At 40.6% G+C, this 23,143-nt stretch overlaps 1 protein-coding gene across 2 annotated transcripts in view; it reads right to left on the bottom strand.

The window, feature by feature from the left end:
- Positions 1–1,439: 1,439 nt before the first annotated feature.
- ARSB (arylsulfatase B) overlaps positions 1,440–23,143 on the bottom strand; it is a 93,267-nt gene continuing 71,563 nt past the window's right edge. For both annotated transcript variants that reach the window (XM_050947021.1, XM_050947022.1), the window contains 2 exons: positions 3,621–3,749; positions 1,440–3,245 (listed from right to left, as the gene is read on the bottom strand). In XM_050947021.1, the coding sequence (XP_050802978.1) occupies positions 2,980–3,245; positions 3,621–3,749 (395 nt within the window). In that variant the 3' untranslated portion in view covers positions 1,440–2,979. The remainder of the gene's footprint in view (positions 3,246–3,620; positions 3,750–23,143) is intronic.

The following is a 23,143-nucleotide window of genomic DNA, read 5'->3' as shown; positions in this document are numbered from 1 at the left end:
CCTTAGATCAGGGGTCAGCAACCTTTCAGAAGTGCTGTGCCGAGTCTTCATTTATTCACTCTAATTTAAGGTTTCACATGCCGATAATACATTTTAACGTTTTTAGAAGGTCTCTTTCTATAAGTCTATATTATATAACTAAACTATTGTTGTACGTACAGTAAACAAGGTTTTCAAAATGTTTAAGAAGTTTCATTTAAAATTAAATTAAAATGCTGATCTTACACCGCCAGCTTGCTCAGCTCGCTGCTAGCCTGGGGTTCTGTTCACCTAGGCTAGCAGTGGGCTGAGCAGGGCCTGCAGCCAGGACACCGGCAGGCAAGGGGCCAGCAGCCGGGACCCCAGACGTGGGGGTGGGAGGTTCAGGGGTCAGGGCAGAGGGCTGTGGGGGGGGGTTCAGGGCAGAAGGCTGGGGGGGGAGTTCGGGGTCAGGACAGATGGCTGGGGGGGTGTGGGGGTACAGGGCAGAATGCTGTGGGCGGGGGTTCAAGGGTCAGGGCAGAGGGCTGGGGCTGTGTGGGGAGGTGTAGGGCAGAAGGCTGGGTGTGGGGGGGGTTCAGGGCAGAGGGCTGGGTGTGGGGGGGTGCAAGGCAGAAGGCTGGGTGTGGGGGATGGGTTCAGGGGTCAGGGCAGAGGGCTGGGGCTGTGTGGGGAGGTGTAGGGCAGAAGGCTGGGTGTGGGGGGGGTTCAGGGCAGAGGGCTGGGTGTGTGGGGGGGTGCAAGGCAGAAGGCTGGGTGTAGGGGATGGGTTCAGGGGTCAGGGCAGAGGGCTGGGGAGTGTGGAGGTGCATGCAGGGCAGAAGGCTAGGTGTGTGGGGGCATTCAAGGGTCAGGGCAGAGGCTGGGTGTGTGGGGGGGTGCAGGGCAGAAGGCTGAGTGTGTGTGAGGGGGTTCAGGGGTCAGGGCAGAGGGCTGGGGTGCTCCGAGCCCCTTGCCCTGAGTGGCTCATGGCAGGAGGCTGGAAGGGATATGCCCTGTTCCACCCTTCCCCAAGGCCCCATCCCTACCTCTTCTCTGCCTCCTCCATGGAGCAGCGAGCACGCTGCCACTCTTCCCCCTCCCCCTTGCAAGGGCCATCAGCTGATCGGCGCAGGGAAGGAGAGGAGGAGGGGCAGGAAAGCAGCACGCTGGGGGAAGAATCGGGGGAGGGAGGAAGCTTGGCTACCGCAGGACCAAGCTTCTTCCTTCCGCCCCCACGGGGAGAGCTGGGGGGAGGGGGGGGGCTGAGTGGGGCTGGGGGCCGGGACTGCGGCAGGCAGCAGTATGCCACTCAAAATCGGCTTGCGTGCCGTGTCTGGCACACGTGCCATAGGTTACCGACCCCTGCCTTAGATTCTTTTGCTTGTTTTCTGTTAACGAGGCGTTATGATCTCCAGAAGGATAAACTGACCAATGAGCCCTGACTGAAATGTGGAAATAAGAGCCAAATAGGTGGAACCTTTGCTAGCCAATCAGAGGCTTCCTTTAATAAGTATTTTATTTCTTTCCCCAGATGTATAATTAATGAATTATAACAAATGGAAATAATATCTCTAAAAACTAGAGAAATAAGGTGAGTGAGGTAATGTCTTTTATTGGGCCAACTGCTGTTTATGAAGAGAAGCTTTTGAGCTTACACAGAACTCAAAAGCTTGTCTCTTTCACCAACAGAAGTTGGTCCAGTAAAATATACTGCCTCACCCACCTTGTCTCTCTAATATCTTGGGACCAACACAGCTAAAAAATAAAATATATGGGGTACAGCAATACTTTTCCTCTCCTCTCTTAATTCTTTTAGATACTCAAGACTACTAAAGAAACATCATTCATCTCAACAAAAAAACGTAGAACCTAAAAATTAAAACTGTAATGGAAAATTAAAAGTGGTCTCTAAAAAACCAGTTTGAAATATTACATCAGTACAAAACAGATAACTGGCAATGCCCTTAGAGAAGGGATATGCAGTAGAAAAGGTTTTCCAGAGATATTAGCAGAAGATGGGAATCTCCTGCACAAGAATTCAAAACTGCATTGTGAAGCACAAGAAAGAAGAAATGAACTGGAAAAGGCACTGCAAAATGAAGGGATGTCCGAAAGCTGACTATTAGATGAAGGCAGTCTCTGCTGTGATAACAAAGGCACAAAAGTCCTAAAGATTTGGTACTTACAGCCAAGGTGTAAATAAAATCAAACCAATGCTCTAACCATATGTCAACAGTGGACAAGTGTACAGTTAGATTTTTTGTTGCCCAGTGGGAGGAGGCTTGTGCTCAGAGATTTCTGAAACCATCCATTACTGGACAGGTATCAGAGGGGTAGCAGTGTTAGTCTGGATCTGTAAAAAGCAACAAAGAGTCCTGTGGCACCTTAAAGACTAACAGATGTATTGGAGCACAAGCTTTCGTGGGTGAATACGTCATGCGTGTGACAAAGTGGGTATCTGCCCATGAAAGCTTATGCTCCAATACATCTGTTAGTCTTTAAGGCGCCACAGGACTCTTTGTTGCTCATTACTGGACAGATTTGTATGGTAAAGCTGAGAAAATGTAATGACAGCCAAACTCAGAAACTGTTTTCTTTCTTCTATTTTTTTTAAAACCTGTGTGTCAGCCTCCTATAAGATTTGGCCACTGGCAAGCATGAAGTCAAACATGTGACTTTAAATATGAAAGAACTGGATAGCCTTGCCTCTGTGACTCATTAGAGCTTTCCAAGTGAAGTAATATTTCCCAGCTGGCTAGCAGCTTTAACCCTCCATTTTAGAGACATAGCACTGACAAAACATCAAAATGACAGATTTATGATTTTAACAGTGTTTCTAGTACAATCAGGGGGTTAAATTAGATCTTTAATACTGCCTAAGAAGCAGCAGAATTGAATAACCCAAGGGATGAAATCACAGTTAAAAGGGTAAAAGAAATGAGGTCAAAATATGTGACTAGGACCCTCAGTCCACAATTTCCACCACAGTTGTATTTTTCAGGCTGCAAATGTAGTATTCTACATCCAAGGCCCCCAGGCTCCAGTTGCTGCTGGGTCACAACGGGGGTCTTCGTCAGGGTAGAACACAGGCACAGAGTGTTTATAGTAGTACTGCAGCCGAGAGAGCAGTTTTTTCACAACACCAGGATATTTTTCAGACAAGTCGTTTCTCTCCTCAGCATCTTTAACAACATCAAAAAGCCAAAGTTTTTTTGTTGGTAGGTCAGATGATAGAATCTTTGACTCGCTGAACAAAGGTGGTGGTGGGAACCAGTGGCTGCAGCCTACAGAAACAGGAGCAGATAAGGGATTAGATCTCAGACACACAGGGAAGAGTAGCCTCATACTCGGGATTCGGTGTTTAATATGACTTATTTAATTTCAAAGAAATTAAACTGGAGTTGCCTCCAGGAATCTGGTTTTCCCACTGCAATGTAAGCACATAAACACAGATTCAAAAACAATGACTTCAAGGAATATATTGTAAATATTTGCCTACTTTTAGATGAGGCTCCGCCCTCCTGGTTTTTACATTACATAGTAAATCATGAAAGTTGAGAAAGAGAGTAAATTATGGAAATGCAAAGTTTATTATTTACGAAATGGCATGAACTGGCAGTGGAGGTAAACCTCTAGGGAAAAAATAATCATTTTATTACCTGGATACCCAGTTAGTAGTTTCCATTTTCCATGTCGAATTGCAGCATGTATGGATATATTGAACATTGAATCGTCCCATGGAAAAGAATTATTCTGCGGTGAAGATGTCCTGTTGTCAATACCAGGACCTTAATGGAACAATAAGATAGATTTAAATATATTTCGTAGTTAAAGTTTTTTTAAAAATTTTGTTAGGAAACAAACCAATATAGTGTAATCTTGGAATACAAACACCTATTCTGCAAGACACTTATTCCATACAAGTACAAGTGGCTACACTACAATATAGAACAGAAACAAAAAAAAAAAAAGGGTTAAGATTACCATTTCTAACATTCGTGATATTTATTTATATACCTGTTCTAACATAAATGTCTAATATTTCAATTCTCAGATCTTCAACTATACCCACAAAAACTGTGCATGCCCACGTAAATTGTTTGTGCAAACAACATATTTATATGTACATACAGGTAGCTGCATGTGCAAATATCAGTTTGAATGCAAATACAGTATTTGCATATGCAATGGCCTGTTCATGTGCATTTTTGCAGTTGAGAACCCAAATTTTAAAAGTTTGATGCTATGTATCAGCCTGTGTTTGTTTTCCATCATCTACTGTTACAAGGGAATTCTCGTGATAAGATCAGAAACAATGACACAAAGAGATGTCAAGATAACCCAGTTTGATGCTGTGGCATCTTTCACGAGGTAGTTTTATTATGAGTTGGAAACTATCAAATTAGGGAGCCACAGGGACTCGTGATTGTTTCTGCATCTACAGCTCAAAACGGAATCAGCGGGATGTGAGTTACAGCTGGTACAACCGTTATGGCAGACTGGATGCTGAGAGTAACACCGGAGATTAAGCAGAGAACAAATCCCGCATATCAGAAGGCAATATAAAATACATTTTATTTTAGAAAATGATATATGCACTCTTAAATAATTTTATATCTATCAGTAGATCTACTGATACAATAACTCCCAACTTAACATCTCGCTTAACGTTGTTTTGATCTTACGTTCCATTACAGAACACGCTTGTTTAAAGTTGTGCAATGCTCCGCTTAGAATGTTGTTTGGCTGCCTGCTTTGTCCACGGCTGGCAGCCCACCATTAGCTCCCCTACCCCCTGCACCCCAGCGCCTCCCACCCATTGGCGGACCCCACGGTTCAACGTCTTCCCCCAACTCCCCCCGCCTCCTGCCCATGACAATCAGCTGGTTTGCAGCATTCAGGAGGCTGTGGAGAGCAGGGAGGAGCGAGGACGCAGCATGCAGGCTCCCGCTCCCTCCCCTGCCTCCTGAACGCCGCAAACCAGCTGATTGCCATGGGCAGGAGAGGGAGGGGGTAGGCTGCGCGCCACATCCTCGCTTCTCCCTCAGCCTCCTGAATGCCGCAAGACAGCTGATTGCCACGGGCAGGAGGTGGGGGGAGCAGGGGGAAGGTGCTGATCCGCAGGGTCCGCGGGCAGGTGGGAGGTGCGGGAGAATAGAGGAGCTGATGGGGGGCTGCCAGCCTGTTTAATACCTGTATTAAATTGCTTGTTTAAAATTGTTTAGAATGTATATAATGCCTTCCATCTGGCAAAAAAAAGTTTCCCTGGAACCTAAGCCCCCTATTTACATTAATTCTTATGGGAAAATCGGATTTGCTTAACATGGTTGCGCTTAAAGTCGCATTTTTCAGGAACATAACTACAACATTAAGTGAGGAGTTATTGTATATAGATATAGGTACAAAATCAATTAAGAGCACATATACCTTTTGTAAAATAAAATTTTTGCTCAAACACAAAGTTCCATTAAATGCGAGGTCAAAGTAAGCTGGTACGGTACGGTATGGCGTACTGGCAAGAGCTGGTACACAGCTGACTGTACCGGCAGGGGGCAGCTTCCCCAGGTCAGGAAATTAAAAGGGCCCTGGGCTCTAGGCAGCAGCAGCCTGTGCCCCAGGCCCTTTAAATCATAGACTCTAGGACTGGAAGGGACCTCGAGAGGTCATCGAGTCCAGTCCCCTGCCATCATGGCAGGACCAAATACTGTCTAGACCATCCCTGATAGACATTTATCTAACCTACTCTTAAATATCTCCAGAGATGGAGATTCCACAACTTCCCTAGGCAATCTATTCCAGTGTTTAACTACCCTGACAGTTAGGAACTTTTTCCTAATGTCCAACCTAAATCTCCCTTGCTGCAGTTTAAGCCCATTGCTTCTTGTTCTATCATTGGAGGCTAAGGTGAACAAGTTTTCTCCCTCCTCCTGATGACACCCTTTTAGATACCTGAAAACTGCTATCATGTCCCCTCTCAGTCTTCTCTTTTCCAAACTAAACAAACCCAATTCCTTCAGCCTTCCTTCATAGGTCATGTTCTCAAGACCTTTAATCATTCTCGTTGCTCTTCTCTGGACCCTCTCCAATTTCTCCACATCTTTCTTGAAATGCGGTGCCCAGAACTGGACACAATACTCCAGTTGAGGCCTAACCAGCGCAGAGTAAAGCGGAAGAATGACTTCTCGTGTCTTGTTTACAACACACCTGTTAATGCATCCCAGAATCACGTTTGCTTTTTTTGCAACAGTATCACACTGTTGACTCATATTAAGCTTGTGGTCCACTACGACCCCTAGATCTCTTTCTGCCATACTCCTTCCTAGACAGTCTCTTCCCATTCTGTATGTGTGAAACTGATTGTTCCTTCCTAAGTGGAGCACTTTGCATTTATCTTTATTGAACTTCATCCTGTTTACCTCAGACCATTTCTCCAACTTGTCCAGATCATTTTGAATTTTGACCCTGTCCTCCAAAGCAGTTGCAATCCCTCCCAGTTTGGTATCGTCCGCAAACTTAATAAGCGTACTTTCTATGCCAACATCTAAATCGTTGATGAAGATATTGAACAGAACCGGTCCCAAAACAGAACCCTGCGGAACCCCACTTGTTATACCTTTCCAGCAGGATTGGGAGCCATTAACAACTACTCTCTGAGTACGGTTATCCAGCCAGTTATGCACCCACCTTATAGTAGCCCCATCTAAATTGTACTTTCCTAGCTTATCTATAAGAATATCATGCGAGACTGTATCAAATGCCTTACTGAAGTCTAGATATATCACATCCACCGCTTCTCCCTTATCCACAAGGCTCGTTATCCTATCAAAGAACGTTATCAGATTAGTTTGACACGATTTGTTCTTTACAAATCCATGCTGGCTATTCCCTATCACCTTACCACCTTCCAAGTGTTTGCAGATGATTTCTTTGATTACCTGCTCCATTATCTTCCCTGGCACAGAAGTTAAACTAACTGGTCTGTAGTTTCCTGGGTTGTTTTTATTTCCCTTTTTATAGATGGGCACTATATTTGCCCCCTTCCAGTCTTCTGGAATCTCCCCCGTCTCCCATGATTTCCCAAAGATAATAGCTAGAGGCTCAGATACCTCTTCTATTAACTCCTTGAGTATTCTAGGATGCATTTCATCAGGCCCTGGTGACTTGCAGGCATCTAACTTTTCTAAGTGATATTTAACTTGCTCTTTCCTTATTTTCTCTTCTAAATCTACCCTCTTCCCGTAAGGATTCACTATACTAGACATTCCTTCAGACTTCTCAGTGAAGTCCGAAACAAAGAAGTCATTAAGCATCTCTGCCATTTCCAAGTCTCCTGTTACTGTTACCCCCTCCTCATTGAGCAGTGGGCCTACCCTGTCCTTAGTCTTCCTCTTGCTTCTAATGTATTGATAAAAATACATCAGTGCCAGAGCCCCGCTGATGGAGCCTCGGGGTCACAGCAGCAGCCAGGAGTCCTGGGGCTCCAGCGACGATTTAAAGAGTCCGAGGCTCCTGGCAGTGGCTGGAGCCCTGGACCTTTAAATTGCCACCAAAGTCCCAGGGTAACAGATTCGGCTGAGAGCCCTGGGGCTCCGGCAGTGATTTAAAGGGCCCATGGCTCCCAGATACCGCAGCCTATTAAAAGGGCCTGGGGATTTAAAGTCCCTGCCTCTTCCAGTTGAGGCCCCACCCCCTTCCAATTGAGGCCCCGTCCCCTGCTCAAGTCCAAATGAGCTTTCAAATAGTGCAACTTTTTGACTCTTTTAGCAAACACATCCACAAAGTATGAACTTGTATATAACTTGTTTGAAATATTTTGAATAATTTATACACACAGAGAATTGTCAGTCATAATCTACCTACTGTAAGACTCTTACTTGTGCCAAGAACTTTACTGTCTGTTGCTCAATCAGTATGTTGTTTCACAAATAGTACAGGTCAACTCTCTTCAGTAGCAGCTACAGAGAGAACTGTATTCATACAAGAACAGCATTCACTATGTGACAGATCTGTCTGTGGTGTATTTATCAGATGCTAAGCACTACAGTATCTAAGCACCAGATGCAATATTAAGATAAGCATAAATATTATCTGATATGGTCTCTATCCTTGCCATCCTATAGTTTGTCCCCTTACACTTGGATCTTTCTCCCTGTATTAGTCTTTCTTTCTCCTTCTCTCCCACTCCACTATATTCTCTGCCCCCTCCAACATAATTCTTCAATTTCTGTTATTGCAGGTGAGTTCTGCTCAAAAAAGTTTTGCACTGAGCTTTGAAAATAGTCCAATTAGACCTTATTCTGATGTCTTCTAATACAGTATTCCATAGACTAGGATTGGACCAGCATTGAAAATGCCCTGCCTCCAGCTCCCAAGTCTTTCAACAGAGGCATTTCTGGTTGCTGCGTGGTCAGTGAGTTCAGCAATCAGGTAGCCTAAGCCCAATCTTAAAGATTAGGACTAAGACCTTGAATTTAATTGAATAAGAAGCAAACAAGGAGCCAGGAACTGGTGCACAGTTTTGGATTAGCTTTTTATTGGTAAATGTTGATTTCACCTCACAAACAAACAGACAAAAATATTTCCTTCAATAATAACAGAAATTTAGATAGGCAACGTAAGAAAAATGCAGCTTGAAAACACAGAGTTTGAGGTCAGGCTATTTACTTTGCATATTTTGACATTTGAGTTTTGACTGTTATAAAGCTGTAACATTTTGACTCTCAACATCTACTGTCATGAAACAATTATTGCCTGACCTCTCAATTTACCGCAACGGTGAAAATCTAAAAATTGGTAAAAATAAATAAATAAAAAAATCACACAAGAAGAAACATTAAAAAATCCAATTTTGCCAAGCCTCGCTATCTACTCTTGTATCATCATTGCAAGTCATGTTCAAGTGGTGGAGGACTGTTTGTATTCAGGATGGACTAAAGTGTGATGGGCTTTGCCTGAAAAATCTAGGTCATAGGAATTACAATAATTCAGGCCATGTCTACATCTAAAATTTTGCAGCGCTGGTTGTTACAGCTGTATTAGTACAGCTGTATAGGGCCAGCGCTGCAGAGTGGCCACACTTACAGCAACCAGCGCTGCAAGTGGTGTTAGATGTGGCCACACTGCAGCGCTGTTGGGCGGCTTCAAGGGGTTTTGGGGAAGGCGAGAGCAAACCGGGGAAGGAGACCAGCTTCGCCGCGGTTTGCTCTCGCGTTCCGCGAACCACCCTGCAAACCGCAGGGAAGGAGACCTGCTTGCTCGGGGGTTCGGCGAACGCGAGAGCAAACCGGGGAAGGAGACCAGTTTCGCCGCGGTTTGCTCTCGCGTTCCCCGAACAAGCAGGTCTCCTTCCCTGCGGTTTGCAGGGTGGTTCGCGGAACGCGAGAGCAAACCGCGGCGAAGCTGGTCTCCTTCCCCGGTTTGCTCTCGCCTTCCCGGAACCACCCAGCAAACCTCAGGGAAGGAGACCTGCTTGCTCGGGGTTCGGGGAACGCGAGAGCAAGCCGGGGAAGGAGACCAGCTTGATTACCAGAGGCTTCCTCAGGTATGCTGGGATACCTGCTTATTCCACGGAGGTCAAGAAAAGCGCTGGTAAGTGACTATACTTGATTACCAGCGCTGGATCACCAGCGCTGGATCCTCTACACCCGAGACAAAACGGGAGTACGGCCAGCGCTGCAAACAGGGAGTTGCAGCGCTGGTGGTGCCCTGCAGATGTGTACACCTCCTAAGTTGCAGCGCTGTAACTCCCTCACCAGCGCTGCAACTTTCTGATGTAGACAAGCCCTCAGTCTCTAGAGAGTGAAGTACTACAGCTCACCTCCATACAAAATGCTCCCTCTACCATCAATTATCTTAATTGCAAATAGGAGCCTCTCTTTCTCTACAGCCCACCAACTGAGCATTCTCCAACAGCACTATTTCCTCTCATACTATAGCATTTTCATTGTTATAAGAAACAAGTGAAGTTTCATTCAAAAGTTGCTGTTTTAATATTTAATGCTACATCAAATATATTGGTATCATATGTCATAACATATTTGGTGTAGATATTTGATGGGTAACCAAAGAAAGCATTTAAATAGCTTATCTATATAGGAAGGATAGGCACTTTTGAAAATTTTATCCCTAGTCAAACTGACTTAGGAGCCTAAATCCTATTTTCAAAATGGACTTAAGAACTTAGGAGCTCAGTGGGATTTAGGTTCCCAAGTGCCTATGTCAGTTCTGTAAATGGGACACAGATTTCTAAACCACTTATGCACTCTTAAAAATTTTACTCTAGATCTTTTTTCTACTACTGTGCATCGTCTCTGTATTAGATGTACTTTACATAGTTAGGGCTAAAGTTTCAAAAGTAACTAATGATTTTGGGTGCCTAATCTGGATCTTAAAGGGGTCTGATTTTCAGAAGGCAGGTGCTCAGCACTTCTGAAAATTAGGCCCCTTCAACTTGTACATAAAAAAATCCAGGCATTCAAAAATGCTAGTCACTTTAAAATTTAGGTGTTGAATTACTAACATGATTCATATTTTACTTTACCATTTCAAAATACACACACTTAAGTTAAGAAGTCCAAAAAAAGCACAACTGAGTAAATTATATAAACAAAAGCCTGAATGATGACCAGAACGGGTGTTTCTTTTTATAAAAGCTTGTAAGTGTAATTGATTGGAATGTCATAATTCAACTTGCTTTTATACAATCCTATAAAATACATGTGAGCCAACCAGTCAATTTTGGACGAACCAAAAAAATAGTTTATCTACATTTTTATGTGCACAAGTGAATTTGCTAAAAGACTTTTGGGTATATTGGTCTTAACATGTGGGGAAATTGCAATGTAAATCCTTGCACAGAAGATAAGAATACTGAATATCTCAGTATTTTGGTTTTACTGTATCTTTAAAAATTACATATACAGCATCATAATTTTAAAATAAATCTCAAAAGACAGTCCCATTTCCTGTACAAGTAGTTTCTCCAAAGAGATCAAAGCCAAAACTCAGACAAAGCATGTGGTACCATTGCTAACATAAAAATATCTTTAAAAGTTAACGGTAAGAGAAGGATGGAGTAAATCAACACATGAACATTGGCAATGGCTATCCACACAGATAACAGCAAACTATATCGGTGTAATGTAAGAAACAAATCAGGTATTCATTCAAGGCTTGATTTTCATTTACAGCAATATAAATGTAAAGTACCTCCATTAAAGACAGTGGAGTTACTATAGATGAATACAAAGGTAACTGACCACTAGATTATATTTTAATTATATTTGTACAATTTTACATTAAAAACCAGGATTATAAACTAATAATTAATATTTGTCATTATAAGAACATAGGATTTGCCAGACAGAAGAAGCACTTGGGTATATCCAGTGAAGCATCCTGCTTCTAGAAATGACTAATATCTGATGCTTCAAAGGACACTGAAAATACTCCAAAACCTTCTTACTTTACCTTCTAACCTTCTCTCCTATTTGCTCACTCTGTAACCTTCTTTCACTTGATTTTGCATCATCTTTCATGCCATCCCCTATGCTTGGAAAAAAAACTTTCCATATCCCACTTGGTGCCAAGGTCCATCCCCTTTCTCCTTCAAAGTCCCACTTCAAATCCCTTGCACTGTTCCACGGCTTGTTCAGGTTAGATTGGTTGCTCTTCCAGACAGAGAACTTATCTTTCTATGTACTTCTGTACATTTACAGCACTCTGGGTAACCCAGTACATCTAACCAAGTGTGCAGAGCTTTATCGAGATGGGGAACAGGGAGAGTGATTCCTTCTTGACACCAATAGTGATCAGCATATACATGATGTGTGATTTGTGTTCTTTTAGCATGTACAGTTACAGTTATTGATCAGACTTATCCAACTCTTAGTATCTTTTCATGATAGTACTGCTTCTGATGTCCAGAAATTCCACACATATATGCTCCATAAAGTATAATTTCCTTTAAGTATTCTAAATTACTGACCATTTAAAATAACTGAGTGACCTCTTGGTTCTTCTGATATTATTCAGTGGATGTACAGAGAGGAGGGGTCTGATCCAGTTATAAAGGAACTACCTTTTATATCTTTAAATACCTCAGTCAAGTCCTCTCTAATGCTTCTTTCCAGGCTCAATAATTCTAGGTTTGTGTTAGCTCTTTTTCTCTCTGTCTCATCGTGCCTGTAAAAAAGTCTTCATTTCCCTTCTGTGGACCTTTTCACCGTGAAATTGGAGTGTAAGAAAAAGTATGTCAGGCACAAATTGAACCAGAAAATGGTGAAGAAAAGCACTACACATAGTATTTATTATCTAGGCTGGAAATTTCAAATCTCTCCTCATTTATTGTTTATATTCTTTATGATTTGTTTCAAATTGATTCAATCTTTAGACTTTCAATTGGTAAACAAAACATCTCAGACAAATATGCGGTGACAATTTATATAAAAAAATTCAGAATAGTCAATGCCCATTCTGAGTGGATTTACAGGACAGAAGAGAGATATAATCTGAACTTCAACTCTTTTGAACCAAAGTTCAAACTCCTTGTCACTCAGTCCGATACATAAAGTTGTAAACAGATATTAATTGAAGTGTGATAAAAATAATTATAGAGAATATTAATTTGAACTTTGTTCTCTAACTTCAGTCATAAAAAGATTAGCCAGCAGATAAAAGTGAAAGTTTTCATTTTTAAAAAATGTACTATGGAGATACAGTCTCTCACATACCAGTGCGTATACAGGACACTTACAAGAGACATAGTGAATGCACATGACTCATTATTCCCCATGCCCCTTTTCTCCCCCTAAACATAAGGCTAGCTCAAGTAATTGGTAGAATCTTAAAGATCTAAGATATAAATAGTCAGTACATGTATGAAAGAAAAGGAAAACTAACCTAAAATATTATCCTTCAGTCTGTGATTAAGATGATGAGAATGAACCATGCTGAGAGGAGGGTTTTTTTAAATGGCAAGAGATCAAAGACTACAGTTTTCTCTAACATGGCATTTTGTGAAATCCCAACCACATAAGTTAGAGGGTCCAAAAAAACATTACTTGAAGCACACTGTATTCCTATGCAGTGTGGGCTCATATTCCAGTGTGTAAGGAATAAATCTGGGAGTTTTGAGAATAGTTTTGGAGTAGAAGGAAATAATGCTAATTTAATACTTAGTTTGGAAAGGGAGCCCTGTCCAAGGAGTTAATCCAAAATGGCTGTTGGATGAGCCATGTCTCTGCAGGCCACTGTGTTTGAACAACAAACTTCTGTATTTGTAATGAGCTAGCTACAACTGGTGTCCAATGTGGAAAGAAGAAGCAGACTAAGCTAACACCTCCATTTCTTTATCTATGAAGTGGGGATAGTAACACTTACCAACCTTTGGAAAGTGCACTGGATTTATTCAGAGAAAAGGGGCAAATCATTATTTTCCACAGTTACACTTCTGTTTGTAGTAATAGAATATTCTCATACAATATGACTGCAGACAACTATAGGACAGGGAAAAATATAATCATAAAAAACTGTAAGCTTCATCACAAACCAGCTGATGGAAGAGAGAATAAAGCAATTATTTTAGATTGTTTCTGTTCTAGCATTACTTCAGATAGGTCCTGTCATAGTTTTAAAAGCTGAAGAGTGTATATTATGAAAAACCACTGAAATTCAGGATGAGAGGGGATTCCAGACTGACTGTCACTCTTTCCAATAAAAACTAGAAATACATCTCAGACACATACTAGACAGGTGCTATTGTTCTAGAGGCCAGTTACATAAAGTGCATTCAATGAATTCCAGCAAGTGCTGGAGATGCCATTATCATCTTCTCTTTTCCCCTCATCTCTCTCTCTTGCTCTCTCCTCCCCTTCCCTCACTCAGGATAGCCCGTCACATGCACCATTCTCGGGGATTGGTCATCTCTACATATTAAGACTCCTGGATTAATAGAGAAAACTACATCAGCTTGTTGAAATTTTCTGATTATATAACCCTCCCTCCCCCCGTTTACTTTTTTCTCAATATCAAGTAATTCATAACAAGATCCAAAAGGGGATCAAAATCTTTCCCCAGTACAGTATAAACCATTTACAGTGGACTAATGATAGAAAGGAAAGATAAGAGGTCTGCATGCCACAGCTCTCCTTGAATGGGCAAACAGATCAACAAAGCATTACTATAGAGCTATTTAGGGTCAGCCCTGCTTTGAGGAATACAAGGAACCGTAGTGAGAGATCGCAGGGTCCAGCGTGTGTGAACCTCCACCACCTTTGGCTAGGATACACTGTACTCTCCCCCAACACAGATTCAGATCCTTAGCCAATAGAGAGTGAGATAAAACTTGGGTCTCATGGAATCCACATGCTCAGGGAGCACAAGGGACCAGACTATGCTCAGCCCCTTGCAAGGGTATACAGGAATCTTATCACATACCATTCAGGGCAAAACACAATCAAGTCCTTTATCTTTAGATGACATGGGCTAATAAGTGTGAAAACAAAAATCAAAACTACTTAAAGTTACAATTTTGTTTTAACAGTGATCTCTCTTCTTCTGTGTTTTTAACAGCAAGTTTACCTGAGTTAATGGAAAGACAGGCTTTCAAAAGGCCGGACATTGCCTGACAATTACCAAGTCTAGAAAAGATAAATTCACCTTGTAATTACAACTTCTTTATATTATGCTGAGAATCTGATCCAAGCCATTATCAATGATTCACATTTAAAAAAAAAATTGTATCAATATTTTTGCTGAGAGGGATGAATGAGTTGCTAAATCTCAGAGCAGTCTCTGATTTAATACTTGAAAGGGACCTTTAAATAAAACCACACAGTTTACAGAGTCACTGGGATTTTTTCCAAAAGAAAAAGTTGTCATTGAAAAGTGATTTACATAACCTTCGTGCTCTTTCTGATCAGGAGATAATAAGTAGTTCAGAAAAACCACAGAGGAGATCCATTAAGACAAAAGTCAGAGACTGGCAAACCAAAAAACACTTAGGTATGAGAGCAGAAGGGAGTGGGAGTATTTACTAGTACAGCAACTCTTCGCGTAACGTGTAGTTATGTTCATGAAAAATGTGACTTTAATCGAAACAATGTTAAGCTAATCCAATTTCCCCATAAGAATTAACGTGGGGGGAGAGGGCGCGCTAGGTTCCAGGGAAATTTTTTTCACCAAAGACACTATAATTATATATTACACACACACTAACACACAGTATACATTTTAAACAAACAATTTAATACTGGTACATAGTGATGATGATTGTGAAGCTTGGTTGAGGTGGTGAAGTCAGAGGGTGGGATATTTCCCAGGGAATATCTTACTGCTAAATGAGGAACTAGCAATTGGCTGAGCCCTCAAAGGTTAACTCATTGTTGTTAATGTAGCCTCACACTCTACAAGGCAGCACAAATGGAGAAAGGGGAGACAGCATGGCAGACAGAGACAGACACACACTGTGTGTGTGTGAGAGAGATGTGCATTGCTCCTTTAAGTATGCTGACCGCACTCTTAGTACATTGCCTTTTTAAGTACTGGTATATCAGCAAGCTGAGAGGGCAGCTGCTGCCAGGAAGCTCCCTCCATCCTGAGCCCTGTCGTGTGTTCCCTCACTCTACGGAAGATGTGGTAAGCGAGGCAAAGGAGCAGGGGGGAGGGGGACACCCTGACGGCCCCCTTGCATAGCAAGCAGGAGTCTCGGGGAGCAGCTCCAAGGCAGAGGGCAGGAGCAGCACACGGCAGTGGGGGGAAGGACAGCTGAACTGCAAGCAATTGATAGGCTGGTGAGCTGCTGCCACACAGGGAACATAGGGGTACGGGCAACTGATGGGGGGGCTGCCGGTCCACCCTTTCCAAGCCCCCATCAGCTAGCTGCAACCGGCTGCTCTTTCCGCAAGCAGTGGACAAAGCAGGCGGCTGCCAAACGACGTTATAAGGAGGCATTGCACAACTTTAAATGAGCATGTTCTCTAATTGATCAGCAACATAACAATGAAACAATGTTAACCCAGACACCTTTAAGTGAGAAATTACTGTATTTCCATTAGTGGGTGTTAGAGTTATCATACTATTGTAATTTCCCAAGAAATCCCGATTGTATTCAGCAGCTTCACAGGTTCTCATAAAAGTGGTAACAGGATCATTCTCCTGTTGCTTCCATTAAAATAGATCCAAGGTTTTGCACATCCCAGCTGCTGTTCTCATTTAAATCATTTTACTGTCTTCTCAGTGTTTGAAACACCTATTCATATGGCATTATTAAATGAAAGAGTTGCTCCCCAATGGTGCAAAATCAGAGGTAATACTTTTCCAATCACAGGCTCTGCAGACTACCATGAATCCACCAGAGTCCGTTTTTTGCACTACAATATCAGAAGTGGTGGGTGGGGGAAGGAGGACAGAACATCTTAAATATTATGGAATTAATAGTAGCTTGACAAAAATTAAATAGAAAAACAGTTTAGGGGGTAAAGGTGGCCGTTTACCTCTACAAATCACCCCACCTTGTCATCACATAGACCATACTTTTGCCAGAAGTTGGGAATGGGCGACAGGGGATGGATCATTTGATGATTTCCTATCCTGTTCATTCTCTCTGGGATACCTGGCATTGGCCATTGTCAGAATACCCAGTATGGCCATTCCTATGTTCTTACTTCTGGAATGTCGGCAGATCCATTTTCTTCTGACTAATGCTTAAATCGAACAGTAGGAATAATGCAGTCACGATTTATGGCTTGATCCAAAACCCATTCAAGTCCATGGAAGTCTTTCTATGGACTTCAGTGGGCTCTGGATCAGACTGTTGAGGCATCAGCAGTAATGCGCAGGGAACCTACACCCCATCAGCTATGAATCCTTCACTTGATCATCAGATATAAAAGAAAGTAATTAAATATCTAAAAGCATATAAAATGATGTAGATAAAGCAGCTATGTAGTCAAATACTTTACAACATTAAATAAAAAACAAACCTCAAAGAAATTACATAAAGACAGACACATTTTTCCACACAACACACAGGTAACTGCATCCTAATTCCCTATTGACATACACAGCTGTCCAGTCTGCATAAACAAATTGGAATGTTTATTACCGCAATTATGAAAATTTGGTCATTAGCTTCCAATTTAAAATGGACAAACAAATGAAATTTAATTTGCTTTTGCCTCATGCAATCATGTACAGACACTATAGTTCATATAGGTCTCTATTTAGGATTTATAAAATTGCATCTATTACATTCATTTCTGGGAGCATGTTATTTTAAAACCAAAAAAAATAATGAGTGTTAACAAAAAGATTCTCAACCACTGGAAATTAAAAACAAAATTAAAACACCAGTATATCCTGCCCATAGTCTGATGGGCAAAAGCCTAAGGCAACAGCTGAGTTACACACCATCCCCTGAAGGCTAACAGCTGTGGAGTCCCTTGAATCAATTGGGAAAACAAATCTGAGTAAATTTTTCCTGCACTGCACCCACCTCAGAAGCTCAAATATAGAAACTGTTTGTTCAAAGAGGGGCAGTCTCTCAGATAGCAAGGACTCAAAACACATGATATTTTACAAAGCCATAATCAAACACTTCATTTGTACTCACCAGCAAATAGGAAGCTAATGCAATCTATGGTGCACAGATGTAACATGATCCCTACAGTTAGATCCATATCATCCACTATATTCTGCAGCCAGTATAGCTTGTATATGTTCAAATGCAGCCTCATGTAGCGCAAACAGGAGTATTTCAATCTGCAGGTGTCAAAGACCTAGATGACAGAGGCTGAATGGTCATCCAAGAAAAACAGTCACAGTAAAGATAAGTGCCACCTGTGGTATTCAGAACAACTTGGGATATAAGAGCACCCCTACTTTGTGAATTTTATTGGCAAAGGTTGGGCAGAGACCAACCCCTGCCATGAAGTTGCTTCCTTACATCAACCAGCAACACCTTGTTCTTCTTTGCAATATGTCCGAATGAACGTTTATTCAATTCAGTATCTTTGCTGGTCACTGAGAAAGCCACGCACATTGCATCCTCTGGGCGAGAAGGACAGACAGAACTGCATACCTTTAGACATAGAACTGTATGTAATTCACACACTGACAGCACCACAACCCAAATCACTTCACTATCTCCTCCAGTTGCCTAATATACCATATATTTTGAGCAAGAAGTGTCCCAGAAGACAACCCAAAATAGGAGATCATATACTGAAAACTGTGCACAGTTGAGGGCACCACACTGCAGACCGGATATTACAGAAATGAAAAAGGTACAGGAGAATGCAATAATAATAATAATGCAGAGTTATAAGTGGGGATGGGAAAAGGTCTGGAGGTTCTGCTATCACCAGATATATCTGACAAGAGGAAATGAAGTGAAGCTAAGAGAACACCAAGAGTTCATGAGGAATTGTTTTACACAGTGGATACTTAATATGAAGACTAAAAAAGAAACACAGTTGTGTTATCAAGAATTGTACTAGCAAGATACGTTAGCTGGTCACCTTGACCACTTGTTTATTGTCCTCCTTCTCCTAACCTTCATCTCTCTGTTGCATCTTTCAACTGGGGTAAATTTTTCATTAATGGTTTAGGCAGTTTGGGATATAGGTTGACATGGCAAGTCAAGGAGGTCTTAGGCTCTAAAATGCCTATATCACCTTTCAAAATGGCACTTACAAGCCTAAGTTGCTTAGATGCTTTAAAAATTTTTATTCTGTAAGCTCTTTGGGTTAATAAAATAAACAACAACAATAAATGGACATCCAAAGACAGCAGTGGAGACTGCGGTCATGAACGCATTGTTAGAAAGAGGTACACAAGCTTACTGAGGAATTAAAACTAAAAAAGAAAAAAAATTAAAGGACAGTGGGATCAACCAACATTTGCAGATCTGAGAGATTTGACATCATGAGTTTTTGAATATTACAGTGTCTTCTACTTATAATTTGAGAAACTGACCTCCTTTTTCCTTGTCTCATTTGCTTATTATTTTAACAGCACTATTGCTGAGTGTGCTTGGTGCCTCCCAATACAGATATACAATACATGGTGAGGGATTCTGTCCTCTGCTACAGCTCTTTTATTCTGTGGCAGCTGTTAAAGCCTCAGATCTGGCCAGAGAAGAATTTCTCCCTGCCCAGGCTTTGCAGAAAGTAACTTTACGCTGGCCTACAAAGATCCTGACACAATCCTGGGAATAGGGGATCTGCAGGGGGGAAGAACAAGCATGTCAGTGATACAAAGGGACAGTGAGCACTGCAGGAATTGTGGGCTGCACGCCCATTCATAGAAAGCTGGAGACAGGCATCTGAAGCTTAAAGAGCACCATCAGGTTCTCAGAGTTATGGTGGTGGCCCAGAATTGGGTAAACACAACCTTGGCTTAATTCTACCTTAGCCCACACTGTCCTGGCTGTTGGACTGCAAGTTGTGCACTGTGCCTCTGAGATGAGCAGCACAAAATTGCAAGCAAGATCCCTAAAGAAAAGAGGGAACTAATTAAACAAAGGGGAAGAAAAGAATATGGGAGGCAAAGGAAGGACAAAGACAATATCAGTACACATTAACTAAGCAAAGGCTAGAGCATAACATGATGGAGAAAAATGAACACAAAAAAGCTTTTTTAAACAGATGAAATAGAGGGGGATATTTTCAAAACTCAAATAGCCATTAGGTGCTCAACTCCCATTGAAAGTCAGTAGGAGTTGGGCACTTAACTTCTATTTGTGCTCTGGAAAATGTCCCCACAAATGAATGAGCAGGAGACTTAACCTACAAGAATTATTCTAACTTTATTCTAAGATCATGCTCCAATATGTCTGTTAGTCTATACGGTGCCACAGGACTCTTTGCTGCTTTCTTTAATAGAGATGCTTTCAGAATCCTAAGCAGAGTGTATAGATTTTATTTTTTTAAAAACATATATAGCAATAATTACAACCTAAACAATAGACAAAGATGTGTTGTATAAATGTTTAGTCTGTCATTCCTTGAAATATAGGCTTTGTAACACTTCTACAATATATTTTCTTCTGCCTGAAATGAATATGGAACTCTTTATTTCTGCAACTAAGGTACATTTTTATTAAGGGAGTTTTTACAGAGGGAAGATAGGTATCAAAATACCAACCGCAGAAAAAATAGTTGTTAAAAAAGATACAACATTGTTGTATATTTAATGAGAATTAAATAAAAATTGGCTGTATAACAAAGCCTGCACTTTTTTCTGGTTTCAACTATCAGTTCGAGGCCAATTCCTAGTTCCACTGAAGTCAATATCAAGACTCCCATTGACTTCACCTTTTGGCCCCTACTGAACATCTTGAAATATTTTCTTATGCTAAACTTTACATTTGCCCTGTATAACTAATTTGCAATTGATTGAGTCCATTGCAAACCTATCCTTTCTGAAATAAAATCTATAAGGAAATCCAGAGACACAAAGTGCTTTACAATGGAAAAAGTTAGTTTTAAATTAAAAACCTCTAGTGTCTGAGTTTAATAACTGACATTTTGCAATTATAGTCATTTTGATATTATATATAGTACCACTGTTTAAACAGTATAAAATGGTGTTTCATGTAAAAATAGCACTAGTTTGTGATTAATCTGTTTTACATACATATCAATGTATATGCATTTTTAATTTTACAAAAAGCAGGCTAATAAATTACTTCTAGCTAAAAGTTTTTTTCTTCCTATAAGATGCTACAGGAAAACTCCTAATAAAACTAAAGATAAATGTTCTGTCGTATCTTTGGATCATAAAATGTTTACTTAATGTTCTCTCTCTGTAAGAGAATAAACAATCAACGTGACAGCAAAATAGCTTCTTCATGGTTAGTGCTTCCAAAAGGGCTACAGTTTAAAGAACAATAGAGCCTGTGTGGATATTCTAAACTTCTTAACACACCAAGCCCTTCCCCATGTATCACAAACATTTCAAAAACTTGGTGACCCAAGATACAATGTCCAAAGAATTGTATATATTCTGGAAGTTTTAAGGTACTAAGTCCATTTGGACTGTAATATATCTGTGCCATCTACAATACGGCTATTCTCTACAGAAACGCAGCTAAAATATTTATAATTTTTACTCGTCTGCTAAATCATTTAAAACCTACAGTTTTCCCCTTAATGCTGGTAAAAATTATTTCCAGAATGTTTCCACTCATTCGTAAAAGATTTCAATAGTTCTTTGCCAACAATGGTTTCCCATTCCAGTTACAGCTGTATGAAAATTCTTTCCTCTTCTCTTTTCTTATTTTAAAATTTTTTGCACGTGTCATTGGGTGTACAGCCTTCATTACCAGATTACTACTCATTCCAGATAAAAGCTGAAAACTCATTAGAACCCCCTGACCACTATAATATACTCTTTTATAAATGCAGATGGCTCCCAGACTAGCAAAGTTTGTGTGTATCTTTTTATTTTTTTTATTAATTGTCATTTTTTATTCCATGATATATGAAACAATTATTTCCCATGAAGGAGGAGGAAGCTGAAATGTCAAGGACTCTTCTTGGCTTCTCTAAGGCAATGAATTATTGAAGAAATAAGATATTTTTGCTACTTCATTGAGGAAAGACATTTTCTGACCTTTTTTGCTACTTTATGGTGATAATGAATTTTTTGCAAAACTCTGAGATTTTCGGTTACTTTATTAAAATAAGACTATTTGAGGAATAGCCATGACCTTGACCTTTGAAGAATTAATGGAATACTGATCAGGCTCTCTGGTCATTATCCAGACTATAATTTCTTACTGTCATGTCAATAGCACATAACTGTGTGCTATACTTATACAATGAAGTCAAACTATCTTAACTCATTTACTTGAGCTACAACTCTGGACACTTAGATTCATATCCCACTATTCGTCACTCTTTCATGGTGATTTTAGTTGGTACACCATGCCATTTTGAGTCTAGATGAAGGACTTGGAATAGAAGATTAACAGCACCAGCCTGGTATAATACAGGCTGTGTGTTCTCTTAAGCTTCAAGGGACATGTCAACATAAAAACATTCGCTTTTTTCAAATTATTCTGCTCCCTAATTTTTTTTAAATTGATTATATCTTTGAAAATAGAATAATAAATACAGATGGTGAAGTCCTGGCTCTGCTGATGTCAATAGAAAATCTCCCGTGGACTTCAATGGGACCAGGATTTCACTCAGGGTATTACATTTTACCTGGCACAATTTAAACACTAGAAAAAAACTACAGTAAATCAGAACAAGAGTAAATTTATGAATAATTTCTATGATTTCAGACTCCACAAAATTCAACATTATGATTTAATATGTAGCCTTTCTTCATTCACATATACATGTGCACACAGCCCCACCTACCCTTCAGCTCTGTGCTCTGACTGAGGCCCTGTATCACTGCAGATCATTAAAAATAAGTGTGTGGGGTTTTTTTCTGCCTGTCAAAAATGTAAAAAATATAGGGGTATTTGAAATCTTAATTTTAATCTATGAAACAATTATATTTCAGGTACATTTAGATGTATTTGTTTTAGATCTTTTAAAAATATCAAAAGGACACCTTTGGTCTCAAATATGAAATAGAAACACCCATTTGCAGTACTGCAGTCTAAGGTGTGTCAGGTAAGCCACAGTATTCAATTACAGTGTCTCTGCCTTCCCAGCGAAGGCTAAGAGGTTTACAACTTGACACTGATATTCTGCAGTAGATTAACACTTGACTGGTTCCCAACACAGAGGTATTTTATTTTAAAATGTAGTTTAGCCTTTACATTGAGATATGTATAAATGTAAGAAATATTACAGTATACACTGGCAATAAAGAGGTGTGTGTGGTCTAGTGGTATATGCCCAGAATTAGAAGACAGGAACTCCTGAACTCTAATCATGGTTCTGGCATTGTGGTTTTAGGCAAATTACTTACCCTCTCTAGCTTCATTTCTGAAACAGGGATAACACTCATTCATCTCCCAGGTGAACTGTAAGGGTTAATGTTCATGAACCATTCTGAAGATGCAAATCACTATGTAAATACTTTGTATTATTAAGAGGAAAGATGCTGCTACCCATAAAGGACAAATGGTGAAGTGGAACTATAAGGAAAAAAAGAATGGGATCTGGGTGACCACAGGAATGATGGACAACAGAGGTGCTAGAACAATTTGTATAGCAGG

The sequence above is a fragment of the Gopherus flavomarginatus genome, chromosome 3, assembly GCF_025201925.1.
Source record: "Gopherus flavomarginatus isolate rGopFla2 chromosome 3, rGopFla2.mat.asm, whole genome shotgun sequence".
In the NCBI taxonomy this organism is placed as follows: domain Eukaryota; kingdom Metazoa; phylum Chordata; order Testudines; family Testudinidae; genus Gopherus; species Gopherus flavomarginatus.
The sequence above is the reverse complement of the archived record's forward strand: the minus strand, read 5'-3'. Positions and strand labels throughout refer to the sequence as shown.